Source organism: Symphalangus syndactylus, chromosome 7 (genome assembly GCF_028878055.3).
Source record: "Symphalangus syndactylus isolate Jambi chromosome 7, NHGRI_mSymSyn1-v2.1_pri, whole genome shotgun sequence".
Classification (NCBI taxonomy): Eukaryota; Metazoa; Chordata; class Mammalia; order Primates; family Hylobatidae; genus Symphalangus; species Symphalangus syndactylus.
The window spans coordinates 46,690,442-46,711,112 of NC_072429.2; the positions used below are offsets into that span (position 1 = coordinate 46,690,442).

Here is a 20,671-nt window from a genome sequence, read left to right on the forward strand (position 1 = left end):
CAGTCATGGGTTTTTAATATTGATCCAGATTTAGGCATACAGATAGATGAACTTACCCTACAAATCTCTATAAATGTGGGACAACCACAGGTCTTTCTCTGCAGAGGCAGGCAGAGCCTGTCTGTTAAACTTACAAGAACCTTCTGCAAGCAAGCAGCTTCTGGCAGAGCAGAAGGGGCTGAGCCCCTTTGTTTCTTCTTCCAAACAAGCCCATCAGAAAAGCCACCAGTCTTCCCTGGACTAGATGGTGGAGGCCAGGACTATAACTAATTAAAGCTGGAGGTAAGGATAAACATTTATCCCTTATGAAAAGTACCTGCCTTGTAACATAATACAGATCACTTAGTACTGTGCCTGACACAGTAAATACTTAATGCGGGATTTTATTATTTGCCTCTGGTGGATGCTTATCAGCTGTTTATTGATTGAGCATATTGCCACCAAGTACTTATAAGATAAAAGGTGTTTTTTTTAATTTGGAAAATAATGTATGAAAGCTAATTAACAAACACCTGTGCATTTATCATTCAGAATTAACAAATGGTAGCATTTTGTAATATTTACCTTTTTGGTTTTTTTTTTTTTTTTTGAGACGGAGTCTCGCTCTGTCGCCCAGGCTGGAGTGCAGTGGTGCAATCTCGGCTCACTGCAAGCTCCGCCTCCTGGGTTCACGCCATTCTCCTGCCTCAGCCTCTACGAGTAGCTGGGACTACAGGCGCCCGCCACCACGCCCGGCTAATTTTTTGTATTTTTTAGTAGAGACGGGGTTTCACCGTGGTCTTGATCTCCTGACCTCGTGATCCGCCCGCCTCGGCCTCCCAAAGTGCTGGGATTACAGGCGTGAGCCACCGCACCCGGCCTTTGGTTTTTTTTTACACAAATGATGCTAATGAAATTGAGGTCGTCTGTGTTTCCTCCCACACCTTCCCCAGTCTCATTCCCATTCACCAGAAGCAACAGCTATCAAGGATTTGGTCCGTATCTTTTCATTCCACGTTTGATATACATCCTGTATTCAATAGGTAACACCGTGTTGTTTATATCTTTCAACAACTTGTTTTTTTCATTCCATATGAAGCACAAACATTGCCATTGGTAGGGCTGGTCAGTGGACTCAACTGTTGAGTGCCAGCAGGTCAGTTCGATCTGCTGCTCTTATTTTCTAATAGCCATGGATTCTGTGTGAAGCCATCTCATGAACTTGGTGGCTTCTGCCCATGATTTAGAAATGGAGATCTTATGTTCTTCATGGAGCCAGAACCAGAATCAGTCAGGGAAAGAGAGGGACATCAGAGTGGTAACCTGGGATTCCAGGTTCTGGACTCCAAACCCTTTACCATTCACTTTTACTCTGAAAGAAATGGGGATTCCTTATGCTGTAGTTGGATACTCTGAGTAGGTAGGCCTTCTAAAATTTGTGGTCCTTTTCTTATAAAATGATAACCCCCTGAATACCAGCTCTGAGTAAAGAGATAAGTGGTTTTAAGTGGCCTGGCATCTGGAAATTGAAGAAAGGGCAAAAGGAAAACCACCCTTTGAGTCATGTTTGCAAAGAGAAGTATGCCAAGGGCTCTTTTATTACTCCAGTGTCATTAAAAATGTAATTGGTGTTATGTCAGCTATTAGATCAGAGCTATTAGCATATTAAATTCTCTCTGTTTACCCCAGTTCTATGGTAACTTAGTGGGTGTGGAGTTGGGGACAAGTGGCAGCTGGGCGACTGTGACATTTGTTCTGTAGAGTGATTTCATCATGGTCTGAGCCCTGCATCACCCTGGATGGAGAAGTATCACTGGGTGTTGTGGACCTGACATCTCAATACCCCTCAGAACACCCAGAGCTATGAGCAAAGATCCTGGGTTGCTTGTGTTACCTAGAAGTTTAACTTTGAGTTGGAGGACAGCATTTTCTTGGGTGATATTGACAGGTGTAACTATGAATTTCCTTTTCTCTTTCTTAGTGAAAAGACAGCCAAGGTTTTTGGAAAGCTTTATAAATAGCCCTTTGATATTGGAGTATATTTGTGGTCCTCCAATTCTGCCCTCTGCTGACCCATACAAATCAGCCGAGGAGGTGCCTATGAGTCATGCAACTGTGCCTGCCGTGGCTTTGAGCTCTTGCTTGTTTTCACTGTCTCCAGGTCCTTTTATGGGTTTCCGGTTGCCGTATCTCTATTTTTTTAGTTGTATAAATATGTTACTCGATTGGAAAGTAGTGATGTGATCACATAGAATTTTACTCTTGTTTGTCCATTGGCTCTACTACAGTACCTTATTAACTCATTAAATGCTTAGTGCTTTTGCTTACAGCATTAAAGTTAATTTTTAACAATTAATATGGCAGTTTATTTTACCCCAACCAGTTTGTATGTGTAAATTTTTGGGTGGAGTACAGACTGATGTGCTGGTGAAAATCATTACTTGCCATGCCTGTTTTCAGACACAGATTTAATGTCCTGTCTTTTTTTAAAATATCCTTTCTTTTTTTTTTTTTTTTTTGAGATGGAGTCTTACTGTGTCATCCAGGCTGGAGTGCAGTGGTGTGATCGTGGTTCATTGCAACCTCCATCTCCTGGGTTCAAGTGATTCACCTGCCTTAGCCTCTTGAGTAGCTGGGATTACAGTCATGCACCATCAGGTCCAGCTAATTTTTGTATTTTTAGTGGAGACGGGGTTTCACCATGTTGGCCAGGCTGGTCTCCAGCTCCTGACCTCAAGTGATCTGCCTGCCTCAGCCTCCCAAAGTGCTGGAATTACAGGCATGAGCCACTGTGCCTGGCCAGTGTCCTGTCTTCTCCCCTTGTGGTGCAGCATTTTGAGAATAAAAGGAGATATATATATTTTTTAAAGTGAGGTAAAATTCACATAACATAAAATTCACAATGTTGTATAATCATCACCACTGTCTAATTCTAGAACATTTTTATTGCCCCCAAAAGAAACTTACCTATTAAGCAGTGAGACTGCCTATTCCCTCAGTACCTGGCAACCGTGAATCTGTTTTCTATCTGTCTCTGCAGATTTGCCTGTTTTGGATGTTTATAAATGGATCATCTAGTATGTGGCTTTCTGTGTCTGGCTTCTTTCACTTAGCTTAATGTCTCAAGGTTCATTCATGTTATAGCATGTATCAGTACTTCTCTCCTTTTTATGTCTGAATAATATTCCATTGTATGGATATACCACATTTTGTTTATCCATTTATCAGTTGATGGACATTTAGGTTGTTTCCACTTTTTGGCTGTTGTAAATGTTGTTATGAACATTTAAAAGTTTTTGTTTGTATGTCAGAGTGGAATACCTGGCTCATATGGTAATTTTATGTTTTAACTGAAGTACCTGCCAAACTTTTCTGTAGCAGCTGCCCCATTTTAAATCACCAGCAATATATGAGGGTTCCAGTTTCTCCACATTTTGTCAACACTTATTATTTTCTGTTTTTTATTTTATTTTCTTTTATTTTTTGTTTTTATATTTTTAGTAGAGACGGAGGTCTCGCTATGTTGCCCAGGCTGGTTTCAAACTCCTGAGCTCAAGTGATCCTCCCATGTTGGCCTTCCAAAGTGCTGGGATTACAGGTGTGCAACACTGCATCTGGCCGGTTTTTTATCATAGCCATCCTAGTTGGTATAGTCTATCATTGTGATTTTTTAAATTTGCATTTTTGTAATGATAATAATGTTGAACAGCTTTTCATGTGCTTTTTGGCCAGTAATATGTCTTCTTTGAGGAAATATCTGTACAAATCCTTTGCTCATTTTAAAATTGGGTTGTCTTTGTTGTTGTTGACTTGAAAGAAAATAGGAATTCTGGAGCTGAAAGAAAATAGGAATTGCTTGGAGCAGAGAGCAGGATCAGGATTGACTTTAGGCTCTAGCCACACATACCTGCATGTTAACCTTACCCCCACAGTTGCGTCAATTACACCTCCACTTCCAAGAATGCAAGGTGTCACCTTTACTTCCTCTCTTAGCAGGCACACCCTTATTCACCTACTCCTTTACCATGCCTACAGGCCAAACTCCACTATAAACACTGTTGATTTTATCCTCTTGCTCCTGTAAGACTGGGACAAACTAAAGACAAACTGAAATATTGGGACTTACTGTTTTTTGTTGTTGTTTTTGCTCATTTGGAAGACTTGTAGAGTTTTAACAGTTCCTCTAGTCTGTCTTATTGAAGAGCACTTGACTTTTTGATGTTGGCAAAACAGAAGAAAAGTAATGTATATTGGGAAACTGTAATCATTTCCTTGGGCATAATTGTAGTGATGCTTCTACAACCCTTGTGTTGGACCTACACAAAACCCAATGTCTCATTGAAGATAGGAGTTAACATTATTTGTCCTGACACTGCATTACATGTTCTTGAGGCTCATCTGTAACAGTTAAAATGTCTGCTAGTTTTCCTTCATGGAGTTAGGGTTAGGTCTCAACTTTTTAAAGTTGCAAGATATCCTACAGGCCACTTGATGTAGCGCTCCCCTTTCTAGCCCCCAACCATTTCTGACGTGTTGTCACTCTTCCTATTTGAACATATCCAATGATTTTTAGTGACCTCATTCTTTTTCCTGAACTACTCTCCTTTTGGTTTCTATGACACACATTTCTCTCCTTTTTAGTATTATTTACTGGTTCCTCCTTTTCATTCCAGTCTTAAAATGTTGAATTTCTTCAAGGCTAAGTCCTCTTATTGTATGTTCTTTCCCTAGGAATTTCATCCATTCTCACGATTTCAAGTACCACCTCTATGCAAAATTATATCCCTAGCCCAGATTTCTTCCATGAACTCCAGAACCAATCTAGTTTTTCACATCTCATTTGGATGTCTCACAGGTACCTTAAACCTACTATGTCCAAAACAAAGCTCAGAATCTTCCCTTCCAAACCAGGTCCTCCTCCTGCATTTCTTCTTGCAGTGAAAGGCAGCACCCTCGAGCCAGTGTGCAAGCCCCAACTGGGCATCCTGGGAGTCATTCCTGACATCCTCCTCCCCAGCTTCTGACATCTAATGAAGGTTATGATGAAGGGAGTGGTGAAGTCCTCTTGTTGATTTTCCTCCTGAATATTTAAAAAATCTACCTACTCTTCTTCATCTCCATTGTCACCACTAAGATACTGTCATCTCTTTCCAAGACAATTGCAGTGGCCTCCTAATAGGTTTGCAACATTCACGCGTGCATTCTCTAATCCAGTGCTTTTTTTTTTTACAGTACAGCTCTCAGAAAATTGTATTTGCACAATTCACTGGGGTAACCGGACAAAGGTGCTCAGAGCTGGAGGCAACTGCCCAGGGGGGTTTTGGCTGCCCTGGACCACCCAGCCACTCCAGGGACTGAGGGATCAGTATCTTGGGCACATCTGTTACCCATTCATGATTCATAGGACATTTTTGGGAAGCTCTGTTCTCATTCATTCTCTATGCTTCAGCTGAGTGAGATTGTTTTTAATGGAAATTTGACTTTTGCTCTCCTGCTTAAAACCCAGTGGCATTCCATTGCCTTCAAGACAAATTCCAAAACTTTAATGTGGCTTAAGACCCCACATGATCCGACTCAGCCTCACCAGCCTCTTCTCTGTATTCTCACCCTTTCTCTCTCTGTGCTTCAGTCTCCCTGGTTGACATTCAATTCTCCCAACTTGCCGGGCTCCATTTATCTGGAATTACTCTCTCCCCACTCTCACCTCTCCTGTTGTTAATTCCTGCTCATCTTTCAGAGCTGAGTTCTTAAGTCCCTCTGTGAGTTCCTTGATTCCATCAGATGTTTCCCCCATTGAAGACCATGGTTTCCCTCAGATCCCTTATTACAATGGTAGCTAAATGTCTGTGTGGCCTGCAACAGTATAATCTCCAGGGATAAGTGTGTGCTTTGTTCGCTGCTCTACTGTTGGTGCTCTTTGGAGTGCTGAGTGCCCAATACCTGTTGGTTAGATGAATTATGTGCCAGTTCTTGGTGCTAGGGTTATAGCATTAATCAAATCAGACATGATCCCTACTCTTTGGAGCTTACACTGAGATACAGACAATAAAGAAACAAGAAACCATCACGTAGTAAGGGTGATGTTTTAGAGAGTTACTGGAGACCTCCTTTAGTTGAATAATTGGGGAAGAGCTTTCTGAAAAAGTGAAATTTCAGCTAAGATGTGAATGAAAAGAAGCAGACAGTCACATAAAAGTATCTCAAGGAAGAACATTCCAGGTGGAGGTCACAGAGAAATATTACACAGAGAGATATTCCTGTCTTAAGACAGAAATAAGTCTGCTGGAGCTGTTTAAGCAAGTGAAAGGGGGACAGAGTAGTAATGAAGTGGAGGGGTTGGCAGGAGTGAGGCCATGTGGAGCCTGATTACCTCGGTTAAAGAGTCTGGTTTGTTTTCTAAGTGTGAGGTGAAACCATTAGAGGCTTTTTTTTTTTTTTTTTTTTTTTGAGATGGAGTTTTGCTCTTGTTGCCCAGGCTGGAGTGCAGTGGCATGATCTCGGCTCACTGCAACCTCCACCTCCCGGGCTCAAGTGATTCTCCTGCCTCAGCCTCCTGAGTAGCTGGGATTACAGGCGTGCCACCATGCCTAGCTAATTTTTTTTATTTTTAGTAGAGACGGGGTTTCATCATGTTGTCCAGGCTGGTCTCAAACTCCTGACCTCAGGTGATCCACCTGCCTCGACCTCCCAAAGTGCAGGGACTACAGGTGTGAGCCACCACGCCCGGCCCATTAGAGGCTTTTTGAGCAGAGGCTAACTTGATTCAGTGTGAGAGTGTCCACGACACACCTCCAGGCAAGAGATGATGGAGGCTTGGACTAGGATGGGGGCAGTGGTGCTAGATAGAAAGAAGAGTAGAGTTTGGGAATATATTTGGAAGTAAGCTAATAAGATTTGCCGATGGATTGGATGGAAGGCGTGGGGATTGAGGAAAAGAAAAAAATCAGGGATGTGCCATGTAGGGTCATTCTTGAAAAACATAGCTTTTTTTTTTTTTTTTTTTGTCATTTTTTGTTTTTCACATTGAGCAGTTGGGTGAGTGCCATTCATTGAGATGGGGAAGTCAGGGAGGGGTAGGGGTAGAGGTGACTATAAATCAGTTGTGTTTGTTTTAAACATATTAAAGTCTGGGTTTGACATCCAAGAAGATATGTTTTATAAATAATTGGATATGTTAAATCTGGAATTAAGGGGAGATAGGGTTGGAGATACAAATTAGGAGTCATATAATGTTTAAAGCTGTGAGATGAGAGTATTGGTTTTGTTGTTGTTGTTTGAGACGGAGTCTTGCTCTGTCACCTACGCTGGAGTACAGTGGCTTGATCTCAGCTCACTGCAACGTCCGCCTCCTGGGTTCAAGCGATTCTCATACCTCAGCTTCCCAAAGTGCTGGGATTACAGGCGTAAGCCACCACACCTGGCCGAGATGAGAGTTTCTAAGAGGGAGTGCAGATGGGGAGAAGAGGAGGAGTTCCAGGACAGCTTCTTGGGAAATGCAGTATTCGGAAGCTGAGCAGAGGAGGGGTAGTCAGCAAAGGAGAACTTAGAAAGAGTAGCCAGTTATGTCGGAAGAGAATAGAAGTGTGGTGTCATGAAAGCTAGAAGGAGAAAGTGTTCCAAGAACTGTGTTGAACACTGTTGAGAGGTTGAGTAAGATGACAGAGAAGCACCTGTAGAGATCATTGGACTTGAATCATTGCCAGTTCATTAGAGGAGGTAGAAGTGTGATTGGAGAGGTCTGAGGAGCAGATAGGAGGGAAGACAGGGGAGGCAGCTGCCTCAGAAAACTGATTCAAGAAGTTTTGCAGAAAAAAGGCGGTACTTACAGGGGACTGAGAGGTAAAGAAAGGGTTTTTTAATGATTTGCCTCACCAAGAAGGATCTTGCAGAGTAAGAAATAGAAGATTAAGAAGAAAGGAAGGTTAACGGTAAGAGTGAAGTTTCTGAGAAGGTATGTGGGGATGAAATCATTGTCTAAGTGGAAGGGTCGTGTGTGTGTTTTTGTTTTGTTTTGAGACAGGGCCTTGCTCTGTCACCCAGGCTTGAGTGCAGTGGCATGATCACGGCTCACTGCATGCAGTCTCAACCTCCTGGACTCAAGTGATCCTCCTGCCTTAGCCTTCTGAGTAGCTGGGGCTACAGACATGCACCACCACGCCCAGCTGATTTTTTTATTTTTGTAGAGATGGGGTCTCGCTATAGATATAGGGTCTCACTAATAGGTGGGTGATATTCTCAGCCAGGGTTCTGTAAATTACAGCCCAAGGGCCAGCTGGTCTCAGACTCCTTCCCTCAAGTGATCGTCCCTCCTCGGCCTTCCAAAGTGCGGGGTTGTATTTTGATTCCTTTAAAAAAACAGTACAGGGATGCTATCAATTTTAACAGTAGAGAAAGAAGAGACTATACATACAGGTGTAGGCCGATTAGTAGATTTGGTAGCGGGAGGATAGAGTTCTCATCAGATTTATTTTCTCAGCTGAGGAGAGGAGGGAGAATAGGCGATTTGAGGAGACAAGACCAAGCATGAAATAGTTATTTTGGAGAGCAGACAATGAAAACATAAAGGAAGTTTAATAAAATTTCCATAGTGCCCATTTGGGATTCATGGCTCCGAATTTAAGGTGAGACCATTCAGCACAGTTTAGCATTTTCCTCCAGCAACATTCAGCCACTCAGGGTGAAGCATGGAGTGGGTAGATGGTTGAGTTTAATCTGGGTTGGCATTTTCCCAGGTAAGTGCAACAGAGGGAGAGAGGGACATAGGTGAAAGGGTATATATAAGGAGAATAAATATAAATGATGGACTATATAAGCAAAGCTGGGTAGGAAGGGAAAAGTCCATGGAAGCATAATGGATAATGAACAACTTGTTGCATGACGAGGTTGAAGAAATGCTGGAGCGAGAGTATCAGAAGTGACCTGGAAGAATATGAGGTAGTGGTGGTAAAACGAACACTTAAGAGGTGTGCAGCTTCTAGTGTTGACAAGACCTAGGGCATGACCATGGACTGGGTGGCTGAGGTGGGGTAACCGTAAAATTGTGAGGAGAGAGGAGGCTGTGGTATTGGGTGGGTCATCTACATTCTTGTTGAAGTCACCTTGAATGGCACAGCAGTGGTGGAGAGGGAGACAGGGAGCCACTGATGATGAGGGATAGTGCCCAGGATACTGGAAGATTGAAGCAACAAGGAGAGGGTAGTCCAGTGGTTAAGCATGATGCCATGAACTTCAGGGACCAGGGTTTGTGAAGGATAAAGGAGGGGAAATGGTTTGGCAGTGAGCTGAATGAATGGATGGAAGGATGGACAGATGGAAATGTAGGCTTTTATTAGGCAGCTTTCAGTGAAAGTTAAAAATCTCTAACTGCTGGACTCAGTCCTACCTTTTAAAGCTCCATCTTTTTAAGGAACAGACACTGGCAAACCACCGCCTGCCCTGTCCAGCCCACTGCCTGTTTCTGTGCTTTCGAAACACAGCCGTGCCCATTCATCTGCACCACACCCATTTGTTTACACATTGTCTGACTACTTTTGTGCTACAGTGGCAGAGCTGAGTAGTTGTAAGAGATAACCCCACAGTGAAAGCCTGAAATATTTGTTATCTGGCCCTTTATAGAAAAAGTTTGCTGACTCCTGATTTAGAACAAAAAGTTTGAGTCTCAAACTTCAATGTGGGTCACAGCCACCCTGGAGGGCTTGTGAAAACACAGATTGCTGGACTCCACCCCCAGGGTTTCTGATTCAGTGGGTCTGGGTTGGGGCATAAGAATATGCCCTTCTAATAAGTTTGCAGGTGATCCTGATGCTGCTGGGAGAGGACTGCACTTGGAGAGCCATTGCTTTCTATAGTTAAGGAAGTGATAGATTCCTTCTTCCCTTAATCTTCTCTAAACCAAAAGTCCCCACCCACTTCAGCTGCCCATCGCTTGACATGATCTGCTGGCTTGTCATCATCCCTTTTACACCTGGTGCCTGCAGATAGTAGTGATTCTTTGGTTGAGGCTTGATCAGCACCATATTGCATTGAGACAGTTGCTGCTCCTGGCCCTGTGCTTCACTCTGAGCTTTCTATCTGGTCTTTCCCAGGTTATCTGGTAGGCTGGGCTTTCTCTGGGACTCACATGAAGCTGATGTGTTAGGGAGGGCAGCAGTAGGTAGACCTCACCTAAACCTCAGGGGGACCGAGCAGCTAAACACTGTTGTTTGAAGAAGAATTTTTTCCCCTTGTGTATATCTGCTGTAAAGTGCTTGAGTGGTGTAGGGGTTCGTCTTGGCAGACTGAGTTGGGGTTGCTAGCCAGCATGTGATCGTAGGTGGGGTTTGGGAGTCTGACCCCATATAGTAGCAGTGTCAGTCTGTCGGCAGGTAAAAGCACACCTGGGAGGAAAACAGGTCAGCGCTTAGCTGAAGCAAGTCTTTTGTCCCTGTCCTTCAGCAGAAAGACCTCTGAAGGGTCTTTTCTTTTCTTTCTTTTCTGAAGGATATTTCTAAAGTAGTATCTAGAAGATGCAGGGACAGTAACTCCTTCCGAGATTTCTCTTTATTCTCCTGCTCCATGCCTAAGATTGCTTTATCTTTCTTTGATTTGTCTCCCAGCGGTGTAGCTCAGTGGTTACCATATCGCCTAGCTGTGTCCTCTGGTGAAGTGGATGCACCCAGATGAGTTTACAAGTGGGCATATCCATGGACTGCTTAGACCTGCCTCTCAGGTGTGGGGTTTTGCCTGCCTCTGTTGGCGCTCCTCACCCATCCAGGCTGGCGGCTCAGGGCACATGTGCCCTCAGGGCTCTGCCCCGCCCCTGCCTGCTGCAGCCATGGCCATGCTGTCCCATTTTCCATCCTGACTTCTCTGATTGTGTCCCTTGTTGCCTTTTTTTCTGTTTTTGTCTTGTTTCCCCTGCCTTCTTCCAACCTTGTCCCCCGTCAAGACATGCCTCTTCAGCCCTCAGTGAGTTCTTGGCCTCTTGCCAAACATCCCCATTGTGGGCAGTTGGTGCCCTCTGACCATTTTACAGATCTGCCAGTGAGCGAACACGAGAATTAGTGAGGCTTTGGGTTTTTAATGTGGAAGTCATGGTAGAGACAGCGAAAAGATGGCCATTGCTTTCAGTTTTTTTGATTAATAGTAGAGCTTGAAGTTGGTGGTGGTCTCCAGGAGCTGAAAGCTGTGGATTTTACACAAGAGAGAAGTATGTGACCAAGGCAGGTCACACTCAGGGTCAGAAACCGTGACTCCCAGCAGAGGGTCTCTGAGGACTCACCTCTCACAGAATATCAGGAACAGAGGGGAACCTAAGTCTGCCTTGTCTGTTGCCTCTGAAGCCTGGATTGGAGGGCAGGAGATGAGCCAGCAGGGCTATTTTTATTCAGATAAAAGTACATATCTCTACACATCCATAGTATGTCTACCCTCTCCTCTGAGCTCCATTTAACCTGTTTTGTTTGCTTAGTCTTTAAGGCAAGAGTTCATTTGGAGAAAGTGTCGTGTGGCTAAAGTAGAAATGGGAGTGGGGTGGGGGTGGAGGGATGCACTGGTATTGCCCAAATCCTCATCTTACAAATGGGAAAATAGAGGGACAGAGAGGAGAAAACTCTTTTCTATACCCCAAGGCAGGACAAACAGGAAAGAAAGAAAGAAAGAAAAAAAATAATTTAGAGAAGGAGAGCTGGAGACAAAGTTCCTAAGAAAAGAAAAAAGTCTGTAGTGATAGCGTCACAAGATGTATTATCTCAGGAGTCTACTTGAGAGATTGTGTCATATCAGAAAAGTTCTAGGGACTGGAGCCTCTTTCCTTGGTAAGAGGATGAGAATGAAACACCAGCCCCTCAGTCTGACTCCTGGAAAAAAGAACCTCAGGCCGATGAGCAATAACTCCAACAATGTCATTTCCCTGGCCATGCTGAGCCCCACAGGAAATCTCAGAGTTTGTCATCACGACAAGGGCCCACAAGAATGTCACTGCACCCAGAGCTTTGTGGTTTGATGCCACTAGAGACTTTCCTGGTGAAAGCATTCTGAGGGAAGTTGCTCAGCAAGCAAGACAGAAAGATGCTGCAGTGAGATCAGCAGATGCCCTCCCAGGATTGCTGGTAGTAAGTGTGGATTTCAAATGTCGCTCCTAGCAGCCCTGAGGCTGACATCGGATAGAGCAGTTCCTCAAGGATTTCAGAGTCCAGGACATGGGAAATTGGGGTGGTTTGTTTTTTAGTTTTGCAAGTTGACCTGATAAAGCATAAAGGCCTGTTAGGGCCTGTTCTGTTTGTGGAAGCAAGGCCAGATCAAAGCCCCCACTGGGATCTGTAACGTTTGAGTTTTGTTATTTATTTATTTTATTATAAATCAATAATTCATAATTGTATAAATTTATGGGGTAAAGATGTTATGATTTATAAATATAATGTGGGCTGGGTACAGTAGTTCACACCTGTAATCCCAGCACTTTGGGAGGCTGAGGCAGGTGGATCATTTGAGGCCAGGAGTTCAAGACCAGCCTGGCCAACATGGTGAAACCCCTTCTCTACTAAAGACAGAAAAATTAGCTGGGCGTGGTGGTACTCACCTGTAATCCTAAGCTACTCAGGAGGCTGAGATGGGAGAATTGCTTAAACCCGGGAGGCGGAGTTTGCAGTGAGCCTAGATCGTGCCATTGCACTCTACCTTGGACAACAGAGCAAGACCCTGCTTCAAAAAAAAATATATATATATATATAATGTAGAATAATTAAATCAAGCTAGTTAACATATTCATTACCTCAAATACTTGACATTGTTTGTAGTGATAGGTTGGAGTTTTATATCTGTGTATATCCAGGGGCAGGGGTAAGAGGGCAATGCCGAAAGCTGAAAACCACCACGAAGGAAAATGGTCAGTTTCTGCCTTTGCTTCTTCTGTTGGGCGTTTCTTGATTATTCAAGTTGGGAGGGAAAACTAAAAAGTGTGTGTACATCAGTAAGGCGTCATTTCCCACACTAAAGCACTTTATTCAACAAACATCAAATTCCTATTATGTGCCAGCCATTCTTCTAGACAGTAGGACTGTATGAGGTGACAGAACAAAGTCCTGCCCTTGTGGACCTTTCCTTCTCATAAGGGAAGTCAGACAGTTTCTGCTTCCTGTGGTGGAAAGAGCTCTGGAGAAGAGTCAAGGTGAGGAGAATAGGGAGTATTGGGCAGCATGTACTCAAGAAGGCCTCGCAGATAAGGTAACATTTGAGAAAGGCCTGAAGGAAGTGAGGGGACGAGTAATGTGAATATCTGGGGAAGAGAACTTCTACACGGAGAGCACAGCAAAGGGCAAAGGCCAGGCAGGAACATACCTGGTGGATTGGAGGAGCAGCACGGGAGGCCCGTGTGACTGGAGCTGAAGGAGTGACGGGGAAGAGTTGTTGGAGGTGAGGTCGGAGATTTAGCTGAAACCAAGACCATGCATGCATGGCTTCTTGAAAGTTGAAAAGTACTGTGGTGTGAATAGTTGTTTCTCCCTAAAGTCTTCGTTGAAATCCTAACTCCTGAGGTGATGGTGTTAGGAGGTGTGGCCATTTGGGAGAGAGTAGGTCATGAGGGCAGAGCCCTTTAAATGGGGTTAGTGCCCTTACCCAAGAGCACAGCACCGCACTGGAAATGAAGGATGCCCCTGCTGTGGTGTGCACCTGGCAGGTCTCATGTTGAAATTTGGTACCCCCAGACCCCCCCAACCCCCACAAAAAAATTTGATCCCCAGTGTTGAAGGTGGGGCCTGGTGGGAGATGTTTGGATTGTGGGGGCGGGTTTCTTGTGTATGGCTTGGTGCCAATCTCATGGGAGTGAGTTCTCACGCTTCGTTTCTTCACTGACTGGCTGTTGAAAAGAGCCTGGCACCTCCTCTCTCTCGTTTCCTCTCTGGCCACATGATTTCTGTACAGGTGGCTCCCCTTCATCTTCCACCACGAGTGCAAGCAGCCAGAAACCCTCTCCAGAAGCAGATGCTGCACTATGCTTGTATAGCCCGCAGACCTGTGGGCCAAACAAACCTCTTTTCTTCATAAATTACCCAGCCTCAGATATTCCTTTAGAGCAACACAAACAGACTAAGACACCCGTGGAGACAGAGGCCTCCCAAGGTTCTTCTGCACTCACAGGACCAATCCTGCCACGCCTCTGACCACACTGAATTGCAGAGGCCTGGGTAACTGCCCTTAAAACTTTGTAAGCTAGGATCGTATTTATCCCCAAATAATTGTGGTAGAATTGATGTCTGGGGGCATCCCTCATTTCAGGTATTGTGTTGGTTTTCTACTTGGTTTTCTACTTGTATTTGAAGCCACCACCAATTGGTCTTCACAGCGCCTTGTTTGGACACTAATGATTGGATTCAGGGCCCACCCTAATGCAATATGATCTCATCTTAACTTAGTTACATCTGCAAAGATCCTCTTTCCAACCAGAGATTAGAACTTCAGCATATCTTTTTGTCAAATTCAGTTCAACCCACAACAGGTGCCTTGTTCTGGGTTTGATTATGATGAGAGTCTTCTGGGCTTAAATATGCTTGGGGACTGAGACAGGAATTATTGAAATACAGTTAGAAAGGTCCACTATGTTGGGATGTTCTGTCCTGTTGGAATTTTTTTTTTTTTTAAGAAATGTCTATTACGTTTATTTAAACTAATTAAAAATTTAAAGATGAAGGCAGTACCGTGGCACACGCCTCTAAGGCAAGAGAATTGCTTGAGCCCAGGAGTTTGAGGCCAGCCTGGGCAATATAACAAGACCTCATTTCTAGAAACAAAACAAAAATATAGATAGATAGATACGTTAATTTGCGTCATCGTTTGGAAACCTGAAGACTTTAGGATATGCAGTGGTAAAATTCATCAAAGTGTTAGAAGACAGAGGTTTTACAAAGAAGGAATTTTTAAAGCTGGGAGGTACAGCCTGAGTTTGGCTGGGGAGCCTGGGTGGGAGGGCAGAATAGCTCTTGCTGATGTTCCAAGTTTATGGTTTTGCCAGCTGTGGCAGCAAGTTGGCAGAGATTGAATGCAACAGACCAGAGTCCCTGGGCCCTGGCTGACTTTTGTAGGAGGAGAAGCGGGCTTATTCCACTCGCCTTTCCCCTGCATTCACATGAGGTCCACAGGGTGCCCAGGTGGCGTATGGCACCGAGCTATTGCTCCCCTCTGTGTGACACCCAGTGGACATACATTCTTTAGTGTGTGTCAGGGCTTACTAGTATTTGCCTTTTTTCAGCTCACCACAGTTAAAAGTCTAAGAGTTGTTTATCGGCCTGGCACGGTGGCTCACACCTGTAATCCCAACACTTTGGGAGGCCGAGGCGGGCAGATCACGAGGTCAGGAGTTTGAGACCAGCTTGGCTAACATAGTGAAACCCCATCTCTACTAAAAATACAAAAAATTAGCTGGCTTGGTGGTGTGTGCCTGTAATCCCAACTACTTGGGAGGCTGAGGCAGGAGAATCATGTGAACCCAGGAGGCAGAGGTTGCAGTGAGCCAAGATGGCGCCATAGCACTCCAGCCTGGGCAACAGTGCGAGATTCCGTCTCAAAAAAAAAAAAAAAAAAAGAGTTGTTTATCAAAGGAAGTTTAAGTTCCCACTCTGACATCACAGTGATAGGACTGTATTTGGTTTAGCAATGTAATTAAAATTCCTTAGCAACAGTATGCATTTGCAGGCATTGGATTGAATGGTTATCATGGTCACCATGAGTTGGAGTTTTGCTCTTGTTGCCCAGGCTGGAGTGTGATGGCACGGTCTTGGCTCACTGCAGCCTCTGCCTCCCAGGTTCAAGTGATTCTCCTGCCTCAGCCCCTGAGTAGCTGGGATTACAGGTGCCCGCCACCACACCCGTCTAATTTTTTGTAGAGACAGGGTTTTGCCATGTTGGCCAGGCTGGTCTTAAACTCCTGGCCTCAGGTGATCTGCCCGCCTTGGCCTCCCAAAGTGCTGAGATTATAGGCATGAGCCATTGTGTCTGGCCACCGTGAGTTTTTATGGAGCTCCTGTTGTATCACAAGGAATTCTGTGCAACTTAGACAGATGGGAGATGAGTAAAGAGGGTTCTTTGTAGCCTTAAGGAAATTTGAAGCAAGGAGAGGACAGACAGGAATCAGAGGTTCATGGAAGAACTGATAAAGATTTGTGTATGCCACATTTGGCTTGTGTAGGAAAAAGCCTCTATATGTATCATTTAATAAATAGCTAAGCGTGGTGGCTCATGCCTGTAATGCCAGCACTTTGAGAGACCGAGGAGGGAGGATCGCTTGGGTCCAGGAGTTTGAGATCAGCCTGGGCAATACAAAAAATAAAAAATTGAAGTTTCTCATTTCTACAAAAAAAAAAAAAAAAGCTGGGCATGGTGGTGCACACCTATAGTCCCAGTGCACCTAGAGTCCCAGCTACTTGGGCTGAGGTGGGAGGTAGAGGCTACAGTGAGCCGTGATTGCACCATTGCACTCTGAGCTGAGACCTTGTCTCAAAAATAAATAAAACATACAAACAAACAACTAATTAATTGGACAGAGAGCTCACTTGTCCTCTGCCCTAACCTCTCCCTGCTTCCCTGAGTCCTGTAGGCACTTTAGTGGGAGGAACAGAATCAACAGGTGCTTGGGTGAAGGGGGTTGAGGTGAGAGAAGGGCCTGGGCTGCCTGGTGACTGCATTACTGGTTCCAGTGTGGCTCGGTCCCATGTGCCCTGGGAGGTGATAATTTTGAGTATTCCCTCAGGACATGAATAGTATTCCTCAAAAAGGGAGGCTTCATTTCATGTCTGTTAACTGGGAATACAGCCACAACTATGTCCTCAGGGCAAGGACCACTGGTAAAACCACCATACTTCTGGGGTGAGCACAGGGCAAATAATGTACAGACATCGTTTCCTTTGACTAATCTTTGAAATCCTGGCTCCTGAAAGTAGTGAAAGTTCTTTGTCTAAGCCGAGATTTTTAATTTAGGACCCAGATGGGGTAGAAGGTAAGCCTCCAAAAGGTCTGCTTTCCTCAGTGTGTCAGTGTCCCAGATTCCTGGCAGGCAGCAGTCTCATTAGAAAAGCAGATTGCCTCCTGACTCACCCACTTGGTGCGATGTGAGACAGCCCCACAGCCCTCACAGCAGCCCATATTCCTGCTGGACAGGGCAGAGCGTGCACTGTCCATTTTATAGCTGCAGTGGCTACAGGCGCCTGGCCCAGGCCATGGAAAACCTTGAGAGGAGATAGTCTGTTACGGACAGGAGCTTTGTCCTGGAATTTCCTGGCATTTGTCTGTCTGGGATAACTTCATGTACTGAGACGCCTGTTTTTTAGAGTCTGCTTCCTTCTGGGGGAGGAGTGCTACTGCCTGTCTTCCACAGAGCACTTTTGCTTCTACCAAAGCTATCTCCTCCCTGCTGCCTGCCCATGATCACCCATGGTTCGGAGGTTGGGGGAGCACTGTGGGTAGGTGTGTATACCTGGCTCGCAGTATACTCCTGGAAGTCACCCGTCACAAAGGAAAAGCCATAACCATTGGGTGTCAAAGCTGCGTCTTCCAGCCCGGCCCATTCACTCTGGTCCTAACCTTTGTCTCTCATATTGCAGCAGAAAAAGTCCTACCTGGAGCGAAGCGTTAAGGAAGCTGAGGACAACATCCGGGAGATGCTGATGGCACGAAGGGCCCAGTAGGGAGCCTCTCTGGGAAGCTCTTCCTCCTGCCCCTCCCATTCCTGGTGGGGGCAGAGGAGTCTCTGCAGGGAAACAGCTTCTTCTCCTCTGCCCCGATGGATGCTTTATTTGGGTGGCCTGGCAACATCACATTTTCTGCATCACCCTGAGCCCCATTTGCTTCCCAGCCCTGGAGTTTTTACCCTGGCTTTGCCTGCCACCTCTGCCCAGGACACTCTTCCCTCTCAGGGTGTGTGATGAACTCCCAGGAGAGGGAAGATGGGAGCCAGGGCAAGATAGGAAGCTCTGCCTGAGCTTTCCACTAGGCATGCCAGCCAGACCAATAAAAAGCATCTGTCCCACTCTGCTAAGCCTGGTTTTCTTGAGCAGAGGGATGGAACAGAGGGTGAGAGAGGCAGTGGCCGTCTCCACCTCAGCTCCTGCTCCCTCTGCATCAGCGCCCTTCCTTTCTTGGGGGATGGGCCTTGCCCTCTTCTCTTTTCCCTTCCTGTACCTTTGACTAACCCTCAGCTTCCGGGCCTGCATGTAGTAGAAGAGGAAAAAAGAACAGACGTTCAGAGCTGAATCTCAGTGAACAGAATAGCAGTCCCTGGATGGCAGTCTGCCTAAAGATTCCTTTCCCTGCCTTCTCCCATACATTCCAAAAGGAAGTTCAACAGTCAGCAGCACCTCCAACACTGTCTCCTTTTGGCCAATATCGTAAGATGGAAGCCGTAATCCTGAGGCCTCCTAGAGGCTGAGGGGGCAATGGTGTGATCCAGCTGGCTCATCCCAGCCCAGGTGGGCCAATTATTCAATTTTCAAGAATTTTGTTGCAAGCCAGTTGTTAAACACAGCCATTATAATTATGTAAATTTGCAAATTATGTTAAAAACAAGGACAATAAATATTCAAAATGCATCCCTAATTACTACATTTGACCACGATCTGTGCTCTATCTGCGCACTGGCTGTGACCTGTGAGGTTGGTTCTGTTGTGTCTGGGTGGTAGAAATCCCACATGATGGCAGGTCCTGTGCTGCCCTTCCCAGCTCCAGTCAGTGACATCACATTGGTAACTTGAAATCAGCCATGGCATGGTGGGAACACGTACATCACAGAAATAAGACATAGGACATGCTACAAAACATGGCTTTTTTTTTTTTTTTTTTTTTTTTTTTTTAAGAGAGCACTGGTAAACATTTATCAGCACATCCACTGCTTCGGAGGGAAGGCAGGGAGCTGTCAGCTGCAGCTTCTTGGGCTGCCTGGGCTGGGCGGGCCAGCTGATGGAGGAAAATCGGACTTGCTGCTATGGCAGCCTGGCGCCACCATGTGGCCAAATATGAGATGAGTGGCACGGCTGACTAGCTGGGGTGAGGGGTGAGAGGGGACAGCCAGAAGGGAAAACTTCGGCCGGGAGCGGTGGCTCACGCCTGTAATCCCAGCATTTTGGGAGGCTGAGGTGGGCAGATCAACTGAGGTTGGGAGTTCGCGACCAGCCTGACCAACATGGAGAAACCCTGTCTCTACTAAAAATACAAAATTAGCCGGGCCTGGTGGTACATGCCTGTAATCCCAGCTACTCAGGAGGCTGAGACAGGAGAATTGCTTGAACCCAGGAGGGGGAGGTTGTGGTGAGCTGAGATCACGCCATTGTACTCCAGCCTGGGCAACAAGAGTGAAACTCCATCTCAAAAAAAAAAAAAAAAAAAAAAAAAAAAAAGGAAAACCTCTTGTCTGGCCCCATGTAATTGTAGGTTCCTGGGTTTCCAAGGAGCAGGCCTGGAAGCCACTCCAGGGGGCAGCCCCTGGTTACCAAAAGGCCCTTTCCTAGGCTCTGGGTAAAGGCAGGTGCAAGATGTGGTGGCAAATGCTCCTCCCATCTCTGAGTGGGACTAGGGGGCGAGTAGCTTGGCCAGGAGCCCGTGACCCAGCTAGAGGACACCTGGCCTCAGAACTGGCCTTCCTTGTAGCACCCTCACTGTTTGCATCACCACCAGAATATAAAGATTGGCTGCTGGTCATATATTGGATGGTGGCCACTAGCTGAGATACCCACATTTTATAAGCCTCAGTGAGCAGATGAGTAGTTAGTTAGACATGGTAACAGAGTCCAGGAGACAAGCACAGACTCCAGGTAGCTTAGCTTAGACCTGGAATCATTTAGACAGACAGTTGAGCTTTGGACACATTTATTGAAACATACAGGCTGTTAGCAGAGAAATCATTCCATGGTGTGTTACATTTGGCCACTATCTTGAATGTATAATTTAAAAATTATAAATATTTTTCACAACTAAGCCTTTGGCCAAAAAAGTCATTTAGCACATCTTTAAAGATCAATAAGAAATGGATTTTGGACATTAAAAAGATCAAGTCACTGAATTAAACAGTAGCAACCCCCACTAATCTAGAATCCCATAGTGCTGAAGGTAGAGGTGTCTGTGCAAAGCTAGTCATTTGTTACAGCAATCAGAAGAGATGGGGGCAGGCACACCTGTCAGAAGTGGCAGCAGAGCTGGCAGGACAGGGCAGCTGGGCTGGGCTGGGCTAGTCAGGTGAGCATGTCCCAGAGACAGCAGCAACAGAGAGCAGTCCAGCAGGCTGTGAGGCAGGTGGATGGTCCCAGCTCATCTCTTCTTTGGTCTTCTACCACATACACTGGAGGGAGAAGAGGGAAGAGGGTGAGAATGGGTAGTGCAAACCCCAGGCCCTGCAGTTAGCCTCCCAGGACCACGGGAAGGCTACAGCAGGGGAAAGTTATTGAGCAGACTGGTGAAACCATGCTCCTGCCATTGCTGCTCCTGAATGGAAGGAGGGTGGCTCAGCTCAGCTGCTTTCTCCCTCCTGCCACTCCAGACCCAAGACGCCCTCACCCTCACAGGGACAAGTACTAGAGAACTTGCAGAATGGTCCCATGCCAAGGCAACCAGAGTTGGCCAACCCTACTTGGTTTGTAAACCAGGTAGCATGTCGTCCCCCCTGCAGGGGAACTGGGGGTCATTTCTTGGGATACAGCTGACCCATCACCCAAGAATAACAGAGGAAAGGGAA

At 45.6% G+C, this 20,671-nt stretch overlaps 2 protein-coding genes across 2 annotated transcripts in view; one reads left to right on the top strand and one right to left on the bottom strand.

Moving 5' to 3' along the window:
* Nucleotides 1-18,549, top strand: part of PFDN1 (prefoldin subunit 1) — a 59,044-nt gene extending 40,495 nt beyond the window's left edge. Inside the window, exon 4 of the mRNA XM_055286025.2 lies at nucleotides 17,553-18,549. Within this exon, the coding sequence (XP_055142000.1) occupies nucleotides 17,553-17,636 (84 nt within the window). The 3' untranslated portion in view covers nucleotides 17,637-18,549. The remainder of the gene's footprint in view (nucleotides 1-17,552) is intronic.
* Nucleotides 18,550-19,792: 1,243 nt separating this feature from the next.
* The window catches only part of CYSTM1 (cysteine rich transmembrane module containing 1), a 100,294-nt gene continuing 99,415 nt past the window's right edge, over nucleotides 19,793-20,671 (bottom strand). The window contains exon 3 of the mRNA XM_055286029.1: nucleotides 19,793-20,278. Coding sequence (XP_055142004.1) covers nucleotides 20,172-20,278 — 107 coding nt within the window. The 3' untranslated portion in view covers nucleotides 19,793-20,171. The remainder of the gene's footprint in view (nucleotides 20,279-20,671) is intronic.